Source organism: Clupea harengus, chromosome 17 (assembly GCF_900700415.2).
Source record: "Clupea harengus chromosome 17, Ch_v2.0.2, whole genome shotgun sequence".
Classification (NCBI taxonomy): domain Eukaryota; kingdom Metazoa; phylum Chordata; class Actinopteri; order Clupeiformes; family Clupeidae; genus Clupea; species Clupea harengus.
In genome coordinates, this window is record NC_045168.1 from 12,507,963 (window position 1) to 12,527,867 (window position 19,905).

At 42.5% G+C, this 19,905-nt stretch overlaps 2 protein-coding genes across 3 annotated transcripts; one reads left to right on the forward strand and one right to left on the reverse strand.

The window, feature by feature from the left end:
• The first annotated feature begins 1,011 nt into the window (after positions 1-1,011).
• Positions 1,012-9,640, forward strand: LOC105889236 (patched domain-containing protein 3-like). Of its 2 annotated transcripts, XM_031584309.1 has the most exons (5): positions 1,012-1,072; positions 1,807-2,504; positions 6,214-6,335; positions 6,457-6,602; positions 6,719-9,640. In XM_031584309.1, exons 1-5 carry the CDS (start codon positions 1,045-1,047, stop codon positions 8,674-8,676), a joined length of 2,952 nt encoding a protein of 983 aa, XP_031440169.1. In that variant the 5' UTR covers positions 1,012-1,044; the 3' UTR covers positions 8,677-9,640. The 2 variants fall into 2 exon arrangements, with proteins under 2 accessions (XP_031440169.1, XP_012670489.2); XM_012815035.2 differs by lacking the exon at positions 1,012-1,072 and having other exon boundaries at positions 1,565-2,504.
• A 944-nt stretch (positions 9,641-10,584) lies between these two features.
• Positions 10,585-17,866, reverse strand: pks1 (polyketide synthase 1). The gene is made up of 6 exons (XM_031584369.2): positions 17,818-17,866; positions 17,440-17,593; positions 16,927-17,087; positions 16,630-16,833; positions 16,334-16,515; positions 10,585-16,204 (listed from the first exon to the last, which is right to left on the reverse strand). The coding sequence occupies exons 1-6, from the start codon at positions 17,864-17,866 to the stop codon at positions 10,727-10,729; spliced, it is 6,228 nt and encodes a 2,075-aa protein (XP_031440229.1). The 3' UTR covers positions 10,585-10,726.
• Positions 17,867-19,905: the final 2,039 nt, after the last annotated feature.

Here is a 19,905-nt window from a genome sequence, read left to right on the forward strand (position 1 = left end):
TTTATCTTTATTTTTATGCACTCTATCCCTGTTTTTATGTTACTTTTATTTTATTTCATGCATTCTATCCTAGTTTTTATGTTTTATGTTTATTTGATGTCTATTTTTATGCGGGTCGCTGTGCATGTAATTTCTTTGTGCACGTAATTTTTTTGCTGTTAAGCACTTTGAGCTGCATTGTTTTGCATGAAAGGTGCTATACAAATAAAGTTTATTATTATTATTATTATTATTATTACAGGTGACCTCTTATATGCGTTTATTAGAGTTTATTGTAGCAGCAGGTGATTTGGGAAAGTGACAAGGATTTTAGAAAATGTTATATGGTAGCAGTACAGAGTGTTTATTCTCACCAATGTATGGAAATAAATGGATATATTCATAAATAAGTAGCAATTAATGAAATGTAACAATATAATTTGGGTAATGTGACTGTGTTTGACATCATTTCATTCATGTATACCATGGTTTTTCTTTTAATTGCGTAAATACATGTTTACTGCAAACAAATCTCGATGTAAGCCAGTTATTGTGCCACAAGATGGCAACGATGTCTCAGTAGAATTCAATTATATTTATGTGCTTGACCTTATTGTTATTTGCATTTGCAGCATTTTCAACCCACACAACACAGACTGCTTTGTAGCGTTATCAAAAAGAAAACACAATAAATTGTAGAACATTCAAAACCTCTCCAAACAAAAGGAGCATAAAATAACTGATCGAGAGTAGGCTACATAAGTACAACTCGGTGCCTTATATGTCCTCACGTTAAGTGTTTCTTGTCATATTTGCAAAATATCTCAAATTTAATTATCAAATAATTTTACCTATACTGTGGAGCATCTCTTTTCGGATTATCCCTTTACATGCTCCCTCAGAATCATATTAGGGGAAGAATACGTTTGGGGGCACAATTATTGACCGCTTCAACGCACGTACACTCTCTAATTGAATGACACAGTTTGTCACTGTGAATAGGCCGTCGGTCTCATTAACGGTCCTCCTTGTCATCAACCAGGACATTTTGCTGGTAGCCCAAAGATGGACCGGAGACAACCCAAATCACGCCGTAAGTATTTTAATTTGCACATGTAGCAGATATTAAAAACAAATGAATGAGGTTAAAATGTTGATTTTTAACTATTGACAAATCTGAATAATTGATGAGCTGGTAGAATGGGTCGCAGATATGTTACTAAAATGTACCACCGTACTGTGAAAGAGTAGGCTAATGCAAAATCAGAGACTGAATAAGCGGTTCCGGTAGTCGTGTAAAATCTATGTTGTATTAAAATATTATTGACCAGGCCTTTTTTTATTATAGCGCACGAATATAGGCTGATCTCAGGGTGCGTCGAAGTGACGAAGCCTATTAATGTATTATGTACAATGTTAGATATAACAGTGATGTCTCCTTCAAATTAGTTAATTCCATTGAGTTCTGGCTGTGCTCATTGGAAATCAGCATAGCCAAACCATGCGCTCCAGTCACATTCTTTGCGACACTTTTTGCACTTTCCTTGAGTGGTCGCCCTAAGCAGGGTTCACACTGAATCATGCGAAAGTGCGTCAGGATGTGCAAATACCCTGAATGCATTATGTATTCAGGGCTCTTGTAAAACAAAGTTGTGCGCAATAATTCACTTTTTAAAGAATTTTCAGTCAACCATTATCAATTGCTTTAACACAGATTGAGGTCCGACAGACCTTGTAACAGTATCAATGCAAGACAGAGCGTAAATTTGTCTTCTTTTTTTCACCTTTCTTTCTACATGCCGGTGACCATGGCTGGCTGTCATACAGACTGCGTGGAGAAACCGATCTCCATCGCCTTTCAGATGTTTGGACGTTTTGTGGGAAGACACCCTTGGTGGTTCTTTTTATCTCCTTTATTTATTTCTGCTGTGCTCGGGAGTGGATTTTATTTTCTGGAAGATCGTGAAGCTAATGACATTGAGGAGCAGTTTACACCTGTTAACGGCCCTGCCAAACTAGAGCGGTTGTTTGTCCAGGAGAACTTTCCACAGAACGACTCGGTGTTTTCCAACCAAAGGGTCTTCACGGATGGAGTATACGCATCGTTCATCGCGGTCTCGAAATCGCCCAACATCCTTACTGAAGATGCACTCGATGAAATATTGAATTTAGACAAAAAAGTTAGAGAGCTGAATGTTTCAATGGGTCATGAAGTGTTAACTTATGAGGGGCTATGTGCCAGAAAATATAACAAATGCATGCCAAATAAGATACTGGATGTTGTGAATTATTATGGCAACAAAATCGAGCGTACTGAGCTCACTTTTCCCTCTCTAAGATTTGGATTTACACATATTTTTCTAGGATATTCTGTCGGTGGAGTAACGCTCAATTCATCTGTGATCAAACGCGCAAAGGCTGTGCGACTTTTTTATTTCTTAAAGGATGGCAACCGTTCCACAACAAATTTGTGGCTCAATGAATTCCTCAGGGTGTTTCCCACAAGCAACCTAAAGTTTGTCAGGGTGAGTTGCTAAACTTTTTCTCTATTCATTGTATTATATTTCCTTTCATGTAATCTTTGGAGTAATACTGCTCTGTAAAAAAAAAAATACCCTTTTTACCAGATTTTCAACTGAGTTTTCACGGTGTAAAACAAGACAAACAGAACAACTTACAACGAATTAGTACATTAAGATGCAATAAACACCGATTGCCTCTTCACGGATCATTGAGCAGCAGTTTTTGTTCGTGACAGCCGTGCACTGGTGTTGTTGGATTATTGTATGGCTTTGCACATGCTTAGACTAATTACGTATCCGCCCATGTGCACGACAGTCAGCCAGCACTTCTCATTCAGTGCGTGCTGGTTCAATGTTGATCAGACTGACATTAGCTCATCTGCCAGTGCTTTGAATTTACTATTTTGAGACTGCTATTGTCCAAAATAAAATGCGTTGAGACCTAAACTATTGATAATTCTGAAGGTAGGCCTGTGATCAGGGGCGAATTTAGGTTCCCACTTTTGGGGGGGCTAAGCCCCTAGATAAAACTTGTGACCCAGCAAAACTAGGGGGCTTTATAAGTAATAAGACATTTTTGAAGATTTAGAAATATGGCACAACAATAAACATATTGAAGACATCTGCTGAGATAGGTGCTAATTTTACTGTAGCACAATCATTTCCAATGGTAGGGATATGCAGCTCAAGTGAGTAGGTTAACGTTGTAGGCTAGAGTTCACTAGCTAGTTATAGCTGACTGAGCTACTAAGTAGGCTAGCATATCCACAGGATCAATTAACTGGCATGATAAAAGAGAGCCACGACATCTATAAATAACTCGTGATGATTTAACCATTTCGTTTCTTTTACTATTTTAAACTTCGTGTGCTATACCTTTATATCCAGCAGCTGATTAAGGCAGCTTTCACCAGCTTGGGTCGGACAGTCGCTCCCTGTCTGTTTACTAGACGTTATCACCGTCTTTCTGCACGCTCGTGAGGCTCGCTCACTCACGACCAAACAGAGCGATGCACTTGACAGTCTCAATCAGGCGGGATACCTGTGCTACTCGAGACTATTTTATTTCTAACTCTAAAAATTAAACAAAATAAGTTCACTAAATCGGTTGTTACTTGTGAATTTGACGATCTCAAAATCAAAATATATATATATTTTTGGGGGGGGGGGCTAAGGAAACTTTTGGGGGGTCTCCAGCCCCCCCAAAATTGGGCTAGATATGCCACTGCCTGTGATGGAAAATGGAAACATGGAAATGTAGCTCCATATTCTTTTCCATTGCGTGTATCTTTTTGTCTCTTACAGGTTGTTTTTTTGTCATATTTGTAGGCCACATTCTCTAGTCAATTTCTATCTGATGTCATTTGGTGTTTCTTTTGACCATAAAAACTATAGATTGCACCTTTGATATGGTTATATGTTGTCTGGCTAATTGTTAGTTCTTTTTCTAACTTCGTTCGGTGTTTCACTATTTCACTATGGGAATCGCCTTGGGCGTGACCAACTGTGGAAGCTCCAATGACATTACGTCTGTCCATGAAAGACAGGTCGACCTGCAACCAGGCTCCGCCTCTGCCCCTATAGCCATGGTCGACCTCCCTGATTGGGTCATTCAGGCTTTCTTCCTGTGAAGTACCTCCCTGATTGGGTCATTCAAGCTTTCTTCCTGTGAAGGACTACAAGCTCCCTCAGCACTCCAGGTAAGGCTGAGCTTGCTGAACAGTTCTCAGGTGGACTGTCATAGGAACCCGTCACCAAACACGACAACAGCTTAGTGCTGGAAAGTGTTTAATAAGTATCTTCGTCAAGAAGTGCAGCTAGTCACCAGAAAAGCATCTGCGTCAAAGCAAGCTGTTTCTCTAGCTAAAGTTACTCTGTATAAAGTGACCTAGGTAGCTTCGTTATTCATTTTTGCTTCTCCCTACCTAGCCTGAACTTTCCAGGGTAGGCAGACTCAATGTGGCTGGAGACTGAACTCATCAAGGCAAGGCTTTCCCTGTTTATTTGGTTAGCCAGCTAGTTCAGCTAACAGTTCGCAAACTAAGATTAACAGTTAAGCTAATGTGTCACAACAAGTTACCTCTCTCAAATGGCCTTGCTATCTAAACTTAACCTTTTAAGCTCAAGTGTTTTGACAAGTCTAGGTGACAAGATTAGTAAAGTTTTATTCCCCTTTTGCTCAGTCATTATGTCTTCGGCTGCCACACCCACCAAATTTAAGGAGTCGGATACCAGAGAGGCTGCGTACCGCCTGTGTCCAGCGTCATGCAGAGCCACCATCTCAGACAGGGATCCTCACCCGCTATGCATCGTTTGCATGGGTGCCAAACACATTTAGGCGTCTTTGGCTGACCTGCAAACGTGCATCCACTGTGCTTTGATGCCACTGAAAATTTGAAAGAGGAGGTTGAGAGTAGTTGTATTGAACTAACAGGACCCCCACCTGTCTGGAGCTACACCCAAAGCTGCGGTCAGTGACCTTCGGACGTGAGCCGGGCGGACACGATGGAAGTCGAATACCCAGAAGTGCCTCGCCTGTTTGAGGACCTCCTCCCCCAAGTAGAGGGAAAGTCAAGTGGCAATGACACAAAGGGTAACACCAATTGTGGGACATGGGCAATATGAAGGAAGACGAGGAGGACTACTCCACTTTCTCTGCCCAACAGTCCAGACCTGGTCCTGCCTGCATGAAGGACAAGTGTCTCTACTGGTCCAGTCCCTACAAGAGCAAGCTTCTCCCCAAGGGTTGAGGCTAAACCATTTGGGCCTTGGCAATACCCGAAAGGCAGTGGTGATGAATGTGGCCTATTACCCCACCCCCTGGTGGTCTGCGACGGCATTGCAGGGGGTCCGCGACATGAGCCTATGTTGATCAGTTCACTATTGACTTTTTTTATTTTTATAAATTCGCTTGGATATTTCAACACATTTCCAGATTACTCTTGAATATCGTGAAAAATATCTAAAACAAGAAAAATATGTCAATCTAAATAGTCAGAATAGCCAAGTCGCATTGCCTGAAATATACTGGTGTAGACCCATATTCAGCGAAGAAATTACACTGACAAGTGCTACAGGCAGAATATGTGTGCTGGGGGAGGGGGCGTGGCAGCGGCGGTTAGTGATCTACCCAGATAATTCCACATATCATCACACACATCAGTGGGCTGCCAATTACTTTCTAGTCAGAATGGTGGTCCCTGGGACAAAACCAGTTGAAAACCCCTGTCCTACATAGACGACTGCTTAATTTGTTCCCACTTAACGCAACAAGCAATCAGAGATTCAAACTCATCTGAGGAATCCGGGGTTCAAAATCCATTTGAAAAAGAGTCGTCTAGAGCCCTCACAGTGTACAGATTACTTGGGTCTCAAAGTAAACCCCATATGTCTTTCGGAGGGGAGAACAGCGTCCTTCGTGCGGTCTCTTGCCTGCTTTCGGTTACATAAAGTGGCCCCGTTCAGACTTTGTTTGTGCATGCTAGGTTATTGGGGTGCTAATCCTCAGCCTCCGTAGTTGGTCACACCCAAGGCGATTCCCATAGTGAAACACCTCACTGTTATCAAAGAACCAGATTACGTTAAGTAACCCAACATTTTGTGACCTTGATTATATTGAAAACGATTTAGATGTGGTGCTTGCAGATTTGATATGCATGCAGAAACTTCTATGAAATATTTTTTCTGATTATTATATTTTCTGTGTTTATAGGTTACCCATTCAACCTCTCTGTCAAGACAGGTGGAGTTTGAAGCAAACACAAGGGATGTCATTCCTTTGTTTTCCATCACATATGTAATTGCCATTGTTTTTTCAATCCTGTCTTGCTTAAGGTATGAACCATTTTATATTTGATTGACAAACATGATTATACCATTAACACTGTTAAGTTACACTTAAGATTAAGTTACCTTTGGGATCAGCTGTGGTGCACAAGGTGTTTTATTTTGACAGATTTGACTGTGTGAGGAATAAAGTGTGGGTTGCCACCTTTGGTGTGATCTCTGCTGGACTGGCTGTGCTCTCTTCCTTTGGGATGATGCTTCACATTGGAGTTCCTTTTGTCATGACAGTGGCCAACTCACCCTTTCTGATATTAGGTAAGTCTGTAAGCTCAACCTTTATTAGCCTTGTACATCTTTCAGGGAACACTGTCTAGAGGATACGGTTATAACCACTGAAATGTATGTATTTTTAACTATCTTGTTTTTCTAAGGGATTGGAGTCGATGACATGTTCATCCTCTTATCTTGCTGGCAGCAGACCAACGTCCATGACAAAGTGGAAGATCGTTTGGCGAACACCTATAAAGAGGCGGCTATCTCCATCACCATCACCACTCTGACCGACGTCCTGGCCTTCTACATTGGCCTGATGACTCCATTCCGCTCGGTCCAGTCCTTCTGCCTGTACACCAGCGCCGCCATCCTGTTCTGCTACATCTACAGCATCACGTTCTTCGGGGCATTCCTGGTGCTGAACGGCCAACGGGAGAACAGCAACAAGCACTGGCTGACCTGTAAGGAGGTGCCGGAGGAGGGCACCGTGGGTCAATCCAAATGGTACAACCTATGCTGTGTGGGAGGGGCGTATGACCCCCACACCGGCACAGAGGAGGTACAGCCCATGAACCACTTCTTCAAAACGTATTATGGGCCTTTTCTGACCAAGTCTGGGACTAAGCTTTTGGTTATTCTATTCTATTGCATTTACCTGTGTGTCAGTCTGTATGGATGCTTTCAAATCCAGGAGGGGATAGACCTGCGCAACCTTGCAGCTGATGACTCTTATGTGGTACGATATTACAATGACGAAAAGGAATACTTTTCTGAGTATGGTCCAAATATTATGGTTATCATACGTGGGGAATTTCCCTACTGGGATGAGAAAAAGATGTCGGATCTTGAAACATGCGTAGAAGATTTCAAAAACCTGACGTTTATTGAGAAGGACATATTTACCTCATGGCTGAAATCATACAAATATTATGGATATCACACCAACCTGAATTTGAATGCTGAGCACGTTTTCAAGAAAAACCTTAGCTTGTTTTTGAGATTCTACTCGGATTTCAAGCAGGATGTTAATTTCACAAACAATTCTATCCATGCCTCTCGTTTTTTCGTCCAGACTGTGAACATATCTACGGCTCTTGATGAAATGAATATGCTCAACAAATTGCGAGATACTGCCAGGAAGTGTCCAGTTCCTCTACTGGTCTATCACCCGGCATTTATCTATCACGACCAGTATGCTGTTATCGTCGTTAACACTATCCAGAATGTTGCAGTCACCGCAGCTGTGATGCTGTTTATTTCCCTTATGTTGATTCCAAACCCATTGTGTTCCCTCTGGGTGACATTTTCCATCGCCTCTATCATCTTAGGGGTGACAGGGTTCATGGCCCTCTGGGATGTGAATTTAGATGCCATCTCCATGATCATTCTCGTGGTGTGCATTGGCTTCTCTGTAGATTTCTCAGCTCACATCTCATATGCCTTTGTGTCCAGCAAGAAGCCAAGCGCAAATGAAAAAGCCGTTGAGGCACTCTTTCACCTTGGCTATCCTATATTACAAGGAGCACTTTCCACTATACTAGGGGTTGTGGTGCTCTCGGCCTCCAAGAACTACATTTTCAGGACTTTCTTCAAGATCATGTTCCTGGTGATCTTCATTGGCCTCTTTCATGGCATCACATTCATTCCGGTGTTCCTTACCTTCTTCGACATGTGCAGAAGCCCAGCAAAAATTCGCAATCAAAATGAGCAAGAGGGTCAGGCCATGGCCAACTGCCAAGCAAAGAGCAAGCAGAAAAATGGGAGAGAGGATGAGGACAAAGACAAGCAAATCTACGTCAATCACATGTTCGTGCCAGACAGCAATAACCAGGTGTGTCAATCACAGACATGCCCTGCTATCTGGACAGTGGTGCTTAACAACCAGCACACTGCAAATGATCAGGTGTGCCCGGCAAGCACCATTCCTATGTTCACGGTGGACAGTGAGACCTATGAGGTCCACATGCACACACCAAGCAACAATGCTTTGGTCACAGAGAGCTGCTACCAAAAGCAGGCATCTCATGAGCATCAGAATTGTGTCAGGGTGAATAACCTGTCTGATGGAAATGTTCCAGTGTCTCCCAATTGCTCTGATGCAGTTAGTCATGAATGAATTCCCCTTGTCCTTTGTTACATGTGTGAAAATGTTTATGCAAGTTACTTAATGGTGTGAAAGTATGAGTGTGCAAATAGCACATTTGTTGTTCAGGGTACACAGCGGTTTGCTTTGGAAATATTACATAACAACTGTGCGCATTACTGTTGGGCCTGAAGACCTGAACTCAGTATAGTGTAAAAAATATTCCTTCAGTGTTTGTGGTGGCAGCAATTTCTGTTTTTAAAAGTCCTAGTTGGTCTGTGAATAACCATGGTAGATCTTGAGGCACTCTGAATATTACAAAACTGGCTTCCCTTTAGCCCGGGCTGTTTGAGTATTCCTGCCAGGTCCTTTTGTGAATGCTTGTTTGGGATGAAATAATTGGCCAGCGCATTCCAGAAGCCTGGCATCTAGGCTAGAGTTTTCCAATTTCTCATTTGTTTTTTGGAAGATAAAAAAAAAATCGGACTGTGTGTGATCTTTTGAAAGCGGGGTCGACTGTGAAATTGTACATGTGTGTAAAAACTGTAATGTTATTTTTCAAGTCTCTTTTTCATTTAGATTGTGCGCATAGCCTCAACATTAATGACATTTCCAAAAGACTATTATTATTGTTTATATTCCTGAAGTTTTTAATTTTGTAAAAAAAAAAAAATCTGTCATATGTTGAGAACTGACATTTACTTGGATGGGCTGAAATAGATGTTTTAATCGATGACAACTGAATGGACATAGGAAACCACCAAGTCCTCTTTGTATTAAGGCTCATAAATAAGTGAGTGATATTTTTCTTTTTTCTCCTTTGCTTTCATTCAGACTGCAGTGTGAGAGGAGATCTTTGAACAAAGCTCATTTTATTACTTTGCACCAGATTATGCAGTAGATTAGCAGTAATTACTCTACTCAGCATACCATTCATTTGGCACAATATCGTCTGTCTATCAGTGTCTCAACAGTGTCATAAATGATTATTTCGTGTTCCTGATTCAAATTAATATTGTTCATTGGAAAATGTACGTTAAAGTACGATTTTTTACCGACATGTCCTTTGAATATTTGTATGTATCTCTGCATGTATGTGAATGGGAGTTTAAACGTTACCCTACTCTTTGCCAAACGTTGTCACCATTAGACTGGTAAAAAAAAGAACTGTGGTTCCTCAGATCTGTAGTTGTACATGCCTTGCATAGTTGCGTTAAGTATCTCAGGAGGATTTTGATTCTCGGCTGTATCTTAAGGGTAGGTGCATGATACTTTGACCCTCTAGCACCCACACAAAGTCTACCCTCTGTGATCCCCACCCATACCTGTAGGCTCTGCAAACCTAATGTACCAAGTTGTATTTGATTAAACACGCCACATTTGGATACATTTAGGATTTTACTTTGTTTCACTCAGCTGGCACAAAAGTACAGCACAGGTTTTTGTTAATGGTTGAGCAACATACCATTTCATACGCATAAGAGGTTTAGTGTCACTCATAAAAGCAATGATGTGCATCAAAACATTACTGAAAGCAAGAGCACGTTTAGTTGCAGCAAGTTATACAATGTAACTGTTTCCATAGTCATACATAAAATAATGATTTATTTGAATAAAAAAAGACGGCATTTACAGAATTGCAAGAGCAGTTAAAGGCATTAAAAGAGAAAAAGTGAAGCGTCCTTATTCGGAACCTTAGAGCATCCCTTGCAGATTTATGGTGAGGCAAAGAGACAGAAAAGGCAAAGACAGTCTGTACAGAATGTCTGGGTAAAATCCAGTGTTTGTCCACTGTGTCCCTACTTAGCTATACCTCATAGGTTACACCTTATGCCTCATAGGTTACACCTTATATCTCATAGGTTCCACCTTATATCTCATAGGTTCCACCTTATATCTCATAGGTTCCACCTTATATCTCATAGGTTCCACCTTATATCTCATAGGTTCAACCTTATACCTCATAGGTTACACCTTATATCTCATAGGTTCAACCTTATACCTTATAGCTTCCTGCTGCTCTGTTAACTGGTATTTACCAATGAAACTTTATATAGGAAAGGATTCTGGGCAAATTTACAATTTATTCAATACCCACATCAGTACTCTGCTTTAGGATTAGAACTAGACTGGACATGGTGCAATTGGGATCCAGTATCTTTACCAACGGCACAGTCACACCCCAGTCTTTAAATATGTGGTTCTGCATAGTCATGGCAGACATCGAATCAATACCTAATGAAGTAAGTGTACTGCTCTCTCTCAACTCACAAATGTCAGCATTACTCAGGTCACTAAGCAGGCTTTTCACATAATCCTCCTCAGTGTTCACAGGGTGAACCTTTGGCTCTGTCTCTTGCCCTCTCATCTCGAGCTCCTGTTCTACCAGTGGCGACAGTCGTACCCTGAGAGACGCGTTTTGAGAAAGGACATGGTTCTGCAGGTTTCTGAAATTAAATTTACAAACGACCTGTTGCGTGTTGTTTGTCAACAAGCATCGCGCCAAGGCCTCATGTGTCTCCGAGACCTCCATGATTGTCAACCCTTTTGCTTCTAAGAACCTTTGAAAATGTACTTTGTTCAGTAGAAGGCCCAGGTTAAGGGGTCCCCAGTTGATGGCCTGCCCAGCAAGTCCAAGGTTGCGGCGGTAATGACAAAAGATATCCAAAAAAGAGTTGGCAGCGGCATAGTTAGTTTGAGAGGCATTTCCCAGGAAAGAGGAGATGGAGGAATAGCAAACAAAGTATTCGAGTTTGCTGTGCAGTGTTGCATAGTGCAGGTTTAAAGCTCCACTCACTTTTGGTTTCAGCACTTTCTTAAAATGTGAGCTGTCAAGGGTCTCAATCAAGCCATCGTGTAGCACAGCTGCACTGTGGAACACACCTCGGATGGGGCAGGAGGGAAACCTCTGGCCAATGGCTGTGAAAGCTTCCACTACATCTTTGACTAATGAGACGTCACACTTGAGAGTCATCACAGAGACTCCATACTGCCTTTGTAGTCCACTGACTCTGTGCTGAATCTCATCTGAGGGCACACTCCTGGAGAGGGAAACAATGTACTCTCCGCCTCTGTGAGCGATGAACTTCACCGTCTCTAGCCCCAGCCCAGATAGCCCCCCCGATACGATGTACACACTCCTCTTTCTGAAGAGTTCTTTGGCTTGTGGGAGCAAGGGGACATTTGTTTCCGTATGAATAGAATCATTCTTGGTGCACACAATCAAAGAGATGTTCTCCACATTAAAGTATGAGTGAGATTGTGTGCAAGATGTCCTATCAGGAAAGACTTCTCTCTGAAAGGTGTTTTCTTGTATGGTCATACAGATCTTACCAAAAGTCATCCCATGTAGCCAGTGATCCAGATATGGACCCTCTCTTTTAAGGTTGGCTTTCTGAAAAACACTAGACGTTTTCAGAACGTGGACGCAGACATTTCGATTTTTTTGTTGAATAAGATGCGAGAGTGAGGTCAATTCCTCATTACAGACAACTACTATGTGCTTCACTGAAGATATTCTGCTTGCACTCACCACCAAAGACTGATCATAAGGAGGCAGCAGGATGATAACGGCACAGTCAGCATTTTGGTCATTTATCTCTGTCTGGATATTCACATTCAACCCCTTAGTCTTTCCTACCTCAACAAGTAACTTCGCTAAAGTTTTGGGAACCGATGAAAGAACTGTCATGGCCATTTTCGGTTTGTCTTTGGGTAATACATTGTCAAAGATTTCCCTTGCAAGTACAAAGTACGAGACACATGGGACTCTTAAAAATGGAAGTTTTGCAATGTTGTAGCATACTTCCTCAGGAATTATGATCTTAGAGGAAGCAATAATGGGGTAGCAGGATGCAATGTGGTCTCCTACTTTCAGTTTCCTCACACCTTTCCCCACAGCTGTGACGGTGCCACAGAAGTCCAGAGCCAGGAGCTTGTGGCTCTGGGTGGAGTGCTTGGACCAGTACATTGTCCGACCAAATTTAAAGTCAGAGATACTAACTGGAAAGTAGTCAGATGAATGGACACATATTTTATTAAGTCTAACTTCCAAAGTTTTATCCAGAATGGGGTCATCATCAAAACTAACTGTAACCGCTGACAATTTACCCATCCTGTAGGGATCTGCAGTCTGTAGGGTAAATCTTTGAGATGGCAAAGAATGGATGCATGTCTCTGTATTTCTAGAATCATGAAATGGACTTCTTGTTATGGTGGCTAAATGAACCTGACCTTTGCTTATCATAATCTCTGGGTGCTGTCTGCTCTGCTGGCAGCTAATGACATAGGCTAACACCTGTATGTCTTCATTCGACACAGATGCCAGGTCAATTAATTGAAACGAGAAGCCTGACATCTCTGCTGCGAGGGCTCTTGTCATACCTGACAAAACAAAGCCAGGACTGATATGATCAACAATATGACCAGATGATCTGTAGGTGATCACGCGTATGAAATATGAGCAGCTGTACTCCCTCAAAGTAAGTGCAATTTGTCGGTAGAATTCACAACATTCGACTAAACTGTCCAGAATAGTCTCAATTTTCATTTGGCTCAGGTCTTGAATTCCCCACATGAACAGAACTTCTGTAAATTCCACACCAGCTTTGGTCTCAAGGCATTGAGTGAGCAAAGCAGGAACGGATGGGGCCGGTTTTGAGAGGGAAACAAAAGTAGATTGTGGGTGTAAATAAGGCTTTAGAGCTTTAGCTACTCCCAGAGTATCTTCAAATACTAAGGCTTTCGGGCTGTTTCCAACGCTCATGTCATATGTAAAGGATCTAAAGTCATTGTGAAAGAATTCAACAACCTGAGGGCATCCTTGCACAAATGTGATCCTCAAATCTTTTAGTTCGACTAACACATGACCCAAAGGGTCTGCAAAACAGCCACACACCTCATAAAATTCATATGTCTCTTGAGTCACCCTCAGATACATGATCATCACCCTCTGCAGTGGTCTGGAGATCACCACCCTTTCAATGGCAGAGGGGAAACAAGGTATTGCACAGCTCCCATCTTGAGCCACCACAGATGTCATCTGTAGGAAACAGTCCAGTACCACAGGGTGCAACCTGTACTCATACAGTTGGCTCAGCAGTTCATCTGGAACTGTGATGGTGGTCAGGGCCTCCCTGAACTCTCCTCCATAGCAAATTTCATCCAGTAGTCTGAATGTAGGCCCATATTCAAATCCAGCCAATGAGAGGTGGGAATATACCTCCTCTTTTGTAATAACCACTGGGCACCTTTTTGAGACAGTATTACAACTGATGACCCCTTCCTCTATAACTGCTGGACCTGTTCCATAGGTAATGGCGCCAGATGCATGCACAGTGGACGAAGACCGTATTTCAAATCTGGTCTTGCCATCAGATGGCTCAAGAAGCACTGTCAATTGATTGGACTCCTTGCTGAGCACAAACAAGCTCTGGAACGTAACGCTAAGCTGTAGAGAACACAGAGGCTTCTTTGGCCTGATGAACTGCATAGCAGCTTCCAAAGCTAGCTCCACATACAGAGAACCAGGTGCAATCACAACTCCATTGTTTTTGTGCTCCCAAAGGTAGGATGTAACATTGGATGAGAGATTACACTTAAACTGTTTGCTGTTTCTCTTCATCTGTGTCAGTAGAGGATGCACAGAATGGGGTAAAATGTCATTCCCTTGCCTCACAGACTCAAAGTTAACCTCTTTTTTGAGACAGTCAAATTGGTACCTGGGGAAGGCCATTGTTTGGCTCTCAGACCCTCTGTAGACACTGTCCCAGGCTATTTGAGACCCTAGCTCAAAAAGTCTAGCCACAGTACTAACAAGTGTCTCATGGTCTCTGTCTGGCTGCACTGAAGACAAAACGGTAATATCATTCCCTAGCACCTCCATAATGTTCCTCTGCAAAGCCCTCCTTGGGCTTATCTCTATGAAAACCACATTCGTTTTGTCCTTGACTGCTGATTCTATTGCCTGTTGAAATGCAACTGGCTCACGGATGTTCCTTGCCCAGTATTCACCTGTGGTAAAGTCCTCTGCAGATGATGTCTTCCCTGTAACTGTTGAAAGAAGTTCACAATCCATTTCATTTACATCTAGAGCTCCTATACTTTCTTTGATCTGACTTAATATAGGATCCATCATATGACTGTGATAAGCAGCGGGAACATCCAAAACATGGAGAAAGAGGTTTTTAGTCATAACTGAAGTTTTCAGCTTTTGGTGCAGGTTGTCTACTGCGTCTTTGTGACCTGATAATACACAGGATACAGGACTGTTTATAGCCGCCAGACAAACCTTTGCTGTGTAAGACGATAGGATTTTCAAAATGTCAGCAACAGCTACATTGCCAACCACAAGCATTTTCCCGCCAGTGACACTTCCCTGCAAAGCACTTCGGTAGTAGATCACCTTGACAGCGTCCGCAAGAGATAACAGCCCAGAGCAATGTGCAGCAGCAACTTCTCCTACAGAATGCCCAAGAACAGCATCTGGTCTGATGCCCCAATGTTTCAGAAGATTTACAAGTGCAACCTGAATGGCGAAGAGCAAGGGTTGAACAACCTCTGGTTTGGAATAGTCATCGTTGTCATAATCATTCACTATCTTCTGGGAAATACATGTGCTCCTGTGATTCTGGAAAAGATTTTCCACTTCCCTTACTTTCTCTCGAAAAATAGGTTCTTTATACAGCTGTTTACACATGCCTCTGTAGGTGACTCCATTGCCACAGAACACAAACACCAACTTCAAGTCTGGCTTGGATGGGATGATCTTTTTATCGAGAGCCATCCTAAGCTGTTCTTTTAGTTCTGCAACTGAAGATGACAAAAATGCTTTCCTGTATTTATGTTTTAAGTGACCTCTCCTACACGCTGACGTGTAAGCAATGTTTTTTAGATCTACTGGTTCACCTGTGCTAAGCCTTTGATGAGTGTCTGAAATACACATCCTGAGGGACGTCTCTGTCATGGCTGAAAGAGTGAAGCATTTTCTTGTCTCAGATCTGGCAAGAATTGAATTAGGTGTTTGTATGTGTTCCCTTATGACAGCATGGGCATTGGTGCCCCCAAAGCCAAAGTTATTGACGCCAGCCACTCTACCACCGGGATTTGTCTGCTTCCATTTCTCTGCTTCCGTAGGAATCCTTATATTTAAAGCTTTAGCATCAATGCTTGAACTTTCCTCTGAGTAGAACAATGAGGGGACAATGGTCTCATGTTTCATCATTAGAAGAACCTTAATCAATCCTGCTACACCAGCTGCTGATTCAGTGTGTCCTATGTTACCTTTCACAGAGCCAATGATTGTCTCTGATCCACGAGGCCTAGCTTGGGCGACGGCGTTAGAGATGCTCCCTGCTTCTATTGGGTCACCTACTGGTGTTCCAGTCCCATGAGCCTCTATGTACTGGACACTCGTCAGGTCACTCTCTGTGGAGTAGATCCTCCTGAGAAGTTCCTCCTGCTGGACCATGGACGGCTTGGTGATTGGAGTGACAGTGCGACCATCTTGGTTTACTGCTGTTTTGCTGATAATGCCCCATATATGATGAAAGCCTTCAAGAGCCTTTGTATAAAACAGCACAGATAATGACGTTTATATAACAACTATGCAGAATAACAAAATAATTTAAATAGTTGTAAAACTACTTTATTATTTATTAACCAAATGTTATTGGGTACAAGGAAGACATACCTTCCTCAAAGGTTTCAGCAGGACAACTCCACAACCTTCTCCCCTGCCATATCCATTTGCTCTGCTGGAGAATGGTTTGCTGGTGCCATCAGATGAGATCATCTTGGCTTTGCTGAGAGCCACGAAGACTCTTGGCTCAAGAATGCAGTTGACTCCTCCACAAAGAGCCATCTCACAATCACCTGATAACATACAAATATGAATTCCAACAACAACAAAAAAAGGGTCAAAGGGAATTTAGATATTTTTCTTTGTCTCAACAAAAAAGTAGCTTGTGGGTGAGCCAGTGAAGATACCTTGTCTGATGGCCTGGCAGGCAGAGTGAAGTGCTACTAAAGACGAGGAGCAAGCGCTATCAATGGCAAATGAAGGCCCAGTGAGATTGAATGTGTAGGAGATCCTGTTGGCAGCCACACTCATAGCTGTCCCAGTGCCATTATAGTGGGTTATTGTGCTCGGGCTGTTGTTTAGCAGGGTCTCATAGTCCCTGTTCATGAGGCCTGACACAAAAACATCCAGGAAAACAAACTATGATTTACAGAGAATGTCCAAAACACCTATGAGATATCTATTAATAACTGTCTCATCATTACCTATGTAAACTCCAGTCCTGGTCCCGCTGATCTTCTCCATGGGTATCCCAGCATCCTCCAGGGCTCTGTAGGAGCACTCTAGTAGCAGCTTTTGCTGGGGGTCCATAAAGTCTGCCTCTGCCTCAGTAATGCCAAAGAACTTGTGGTCCAACTCATTAAATCTGACAAAATACAGGCATCACACCAATCACTACATTGTATAAGCACCCTGCAAGAGGAGTGGTGAGTGTACTCATGAATGAAATGCCTTTTTCTGACCCTGTAAGTATATTAATGAGTATTATTTAATAGCTAACACAAAAGTTGTCCAATCACTTGCAGTCAAATGTCTAGTGTTTTTTTTTTCTTCATATTTTGCTACTGATAACAGTTGACTTTGAAACCACTGATGTCAACATAACATGGGCGAGCATCTATAAGATAAATAAGGGCAGGTGAACCTGGCAAATTAATTTGGAAAATTTGAGTCCCCAAAGAAAAACACATATATCACTTAGCAAACGTGTTTCTTACCCATCTATAAGAGCTGCCTTGGTAGTCTGTGTTTTTCCAGGTCTGCTGTCGTCAGGATCGTACCAGGATGAGCAGTCAAACCGTTCATCTGGAATCTCTACAGTACAGTTCTTTCCCTCAACTAGAACCCTCCAGAAGTTGTCAAGACCTTCACCTGAAGAATATCATAAGTCACAAATTCAAAAAGACACATCAAATAACAAAAGAAGTATAAAACTAAATTGGTTACATCTGTATGAAGTTTGTACCTACAATGACATTATACAATCAAATTCATGCAAGACCTGTAAGTGGGTATGCTCTGGAAATCATGTTCAACTAGGCAGAAAGAAGGGCACCATGTACTGACCACATAAGGCTGGAAAATGTCTCTCTTACCTCCAGGGAAATTACATCCAATCCCGATTACTGCAATGTCCTCATACATGATTTTTCTCCTATAACTCCTCTACCAAATACACTTATCAGAATCCATGAATCTGTCGTCCTTCATTCCCCTAAACATTCTTCCATAATAATGCTTTTGTCTTAATTCATCAAATCTATACTTGCATTCTCCTCTTCACCAGCGTAACACGCTGGCAAGCCAGAATTTCCTGAAGTCTGTGTAGTATGGCAACTCTCTCCTTATATACCTTACCATGACTGAGCAGATTGTGTGTCCTGAAGGACCGTGTGTTGTTTGGAACTGGTGGGTCATCACATATTTCACTGACGGCTTTCAATTAGGTCACCTGTAACAAAAACCTTTAATTGCTGGTTTGCACAGGTGCTAATTCAAAAGTTACTGAGGTGCTTCTTCCAGGGAACAATGAATGGTTATTTTCCTCCTTTTGGTGCACCATGTCATCTTTAATGCCATTTAACAAATACATTCTCAAATGGACTCAGCAGAGAGTGCTGTTTAAATAGCCACTTCAACCGCACATCTTCTGTAATTAGGGGAGGGGGTTTGGGGACAAATTCCCCATTATTCTGAGGGACAATGGAAGGACTATGCTCTAACTGGAGAGAGATAATTACAGACATCTGCATTCTGCTTCGAATGAGTGAATCCTCTTTTTAACTAAACGTATTGTTAGGTGAAAATTTCACTCAAGTTACCTTGGGACTCCGGAGTTGCGTAAGTATATTTATTATAAATAAGTATATTTATTAAACAACAAGCCTGTTGGGCTCACCCACCTCCTGGCAGGTCAGAGAGAGGCACGGGCCCTCTCTCAGAGAGAGCGGGAGCCCGGGCTCACTCCCAGACTGCAGCAGACGAGAGAAGCAAAATTAAACACATCACACAAGGTTTATATAGAAAGAAGTTAGCATTCTCTGACGCCTAAACAATGTCAGCAGGGATAACCACGTGGTGGGTCTCTGACATCTGAGGTCATCTTACTATGCTTTCTGTCATGCAAGAATGTCAGTTTTACACAAGGTCGAAAGAAGCACAGTTCCACCCTTCTTATCACCTCTGGTCCAAACATGCTCTTACACATATGCAGACTAAGTGGCGTCAGTCACACACACACACAGAAAAGCCATGTTCCTGCTTACATAAGCACATGATCCATACAAGGTAATTATTAATACAAGGCACTTGATTAATACATTCATACACTGCTCAAAAAAATTAAAGGAACACCTTTTTATCAGGGTATGGCATGAATTCAATTGCACTTTTCTGATAATGATCTGGTCAGTTAAGTAGCAGAGGGGGTTGTTGATCAGTTTCAGCTGCATTGGTGTCGATGGAATTAACAACAGGTGCACTAGAGGGGCAACAATGAGACAACCCCCAAAACAGGACTGGTTTTGCATGTGGAGGCCATTTCAAGTTTCTCCCTCTTGATCTCTTTGACTGGTTTTCCACTAGTGATGGCTTTAGCTAGAGTCATTATCACTACTGGGAGCATGAGGCGATTTCTTAACCCTACAGAAGTTGCACAGATTGTCCAACTCCTCCAGGAAGGCACATCCACGCGTGCCGTTGCAAGGAGTTTTGATGTGTCTCCCAGCACAATCTCCATAACATAGAGGAGATTCCAGGAGACAGGCAGTTACTCTAGGAGAGCTGGACAAGGCCGTAGAAAGTCCTCAACCCATCAGCAGGATCGATATCTGCTGTTTTGTGCAAGGAGGAACAGGTTGAGCACTGCCCGAGCCCTACAGAATGACCTCCAGCAGGCCACTGGTGTGAATGTCTCTGCCCAAACAAGAGGGTGGCCTCAGGGCGCGACGTCCTGTAGTGTGCCCTGTGGTCACTGCCCAGCACCGTGGAGCTCGATTTGCATTTGCTATAGAACACCAGAATTGGCATGTCCGCCACTGGTGCCCTGTGCTTTTCACAGATGAGAGCAGGTTCACCCTGAGCACCTGTGATAGACGTGAAAGGGTCTGGAGAAGCCAAGGAGGACGCTATGCTGCCTGCAACATCGTTCAGCATGACCGGTTTGGTGGTGGGTCAGTGATGGT

Bases quoted from the DNA above. Each gene is read 5' to 3' on its own strand.
- pks1 (XM_031584369.2), bottom strand. From the start codon at position 17,866: ATGTATGAGGACATTGCAGTAATCGGGATTGGATGTAATTTCCCTGGA. The intron at 17,594-17,817 runs GTAAGAGAGACA...GATATTCTTCAG, and splicing joins TGGATGTAATTTCCCTGGAG to GTGAAGGTCTTGACAACTTC. The intron at 16,205-16,333 runs GTATGTCTTCCT...TTTTATACAAAG, and splicing joins TGCTGAAACCTTTGAGGAAG to GCTCTTGAAGGCTTTCATCA.
- LOC105889236 (XM_012815035.2), top strand. From the start codon at position 1,776: ATGCCGGTGACCATGGCTGGCTGTCATACAGACTGCGTGGAGAAACCG. The intron at 2,505-6,213 runs GTGAGTTGCTAA...CTGTGTTTATAG, and splicing joins GCAACCTAAAGTTTGTCAGG to GTTACCCATTCAACCTCTCT. The intron at 6,603-6,718 runs GTAAGTCTGTAA...TGTTTTTCTAAG, and splicing joins CTCACCCTTTCTGATATTAG to GGATTGGAGTCGATGACATG.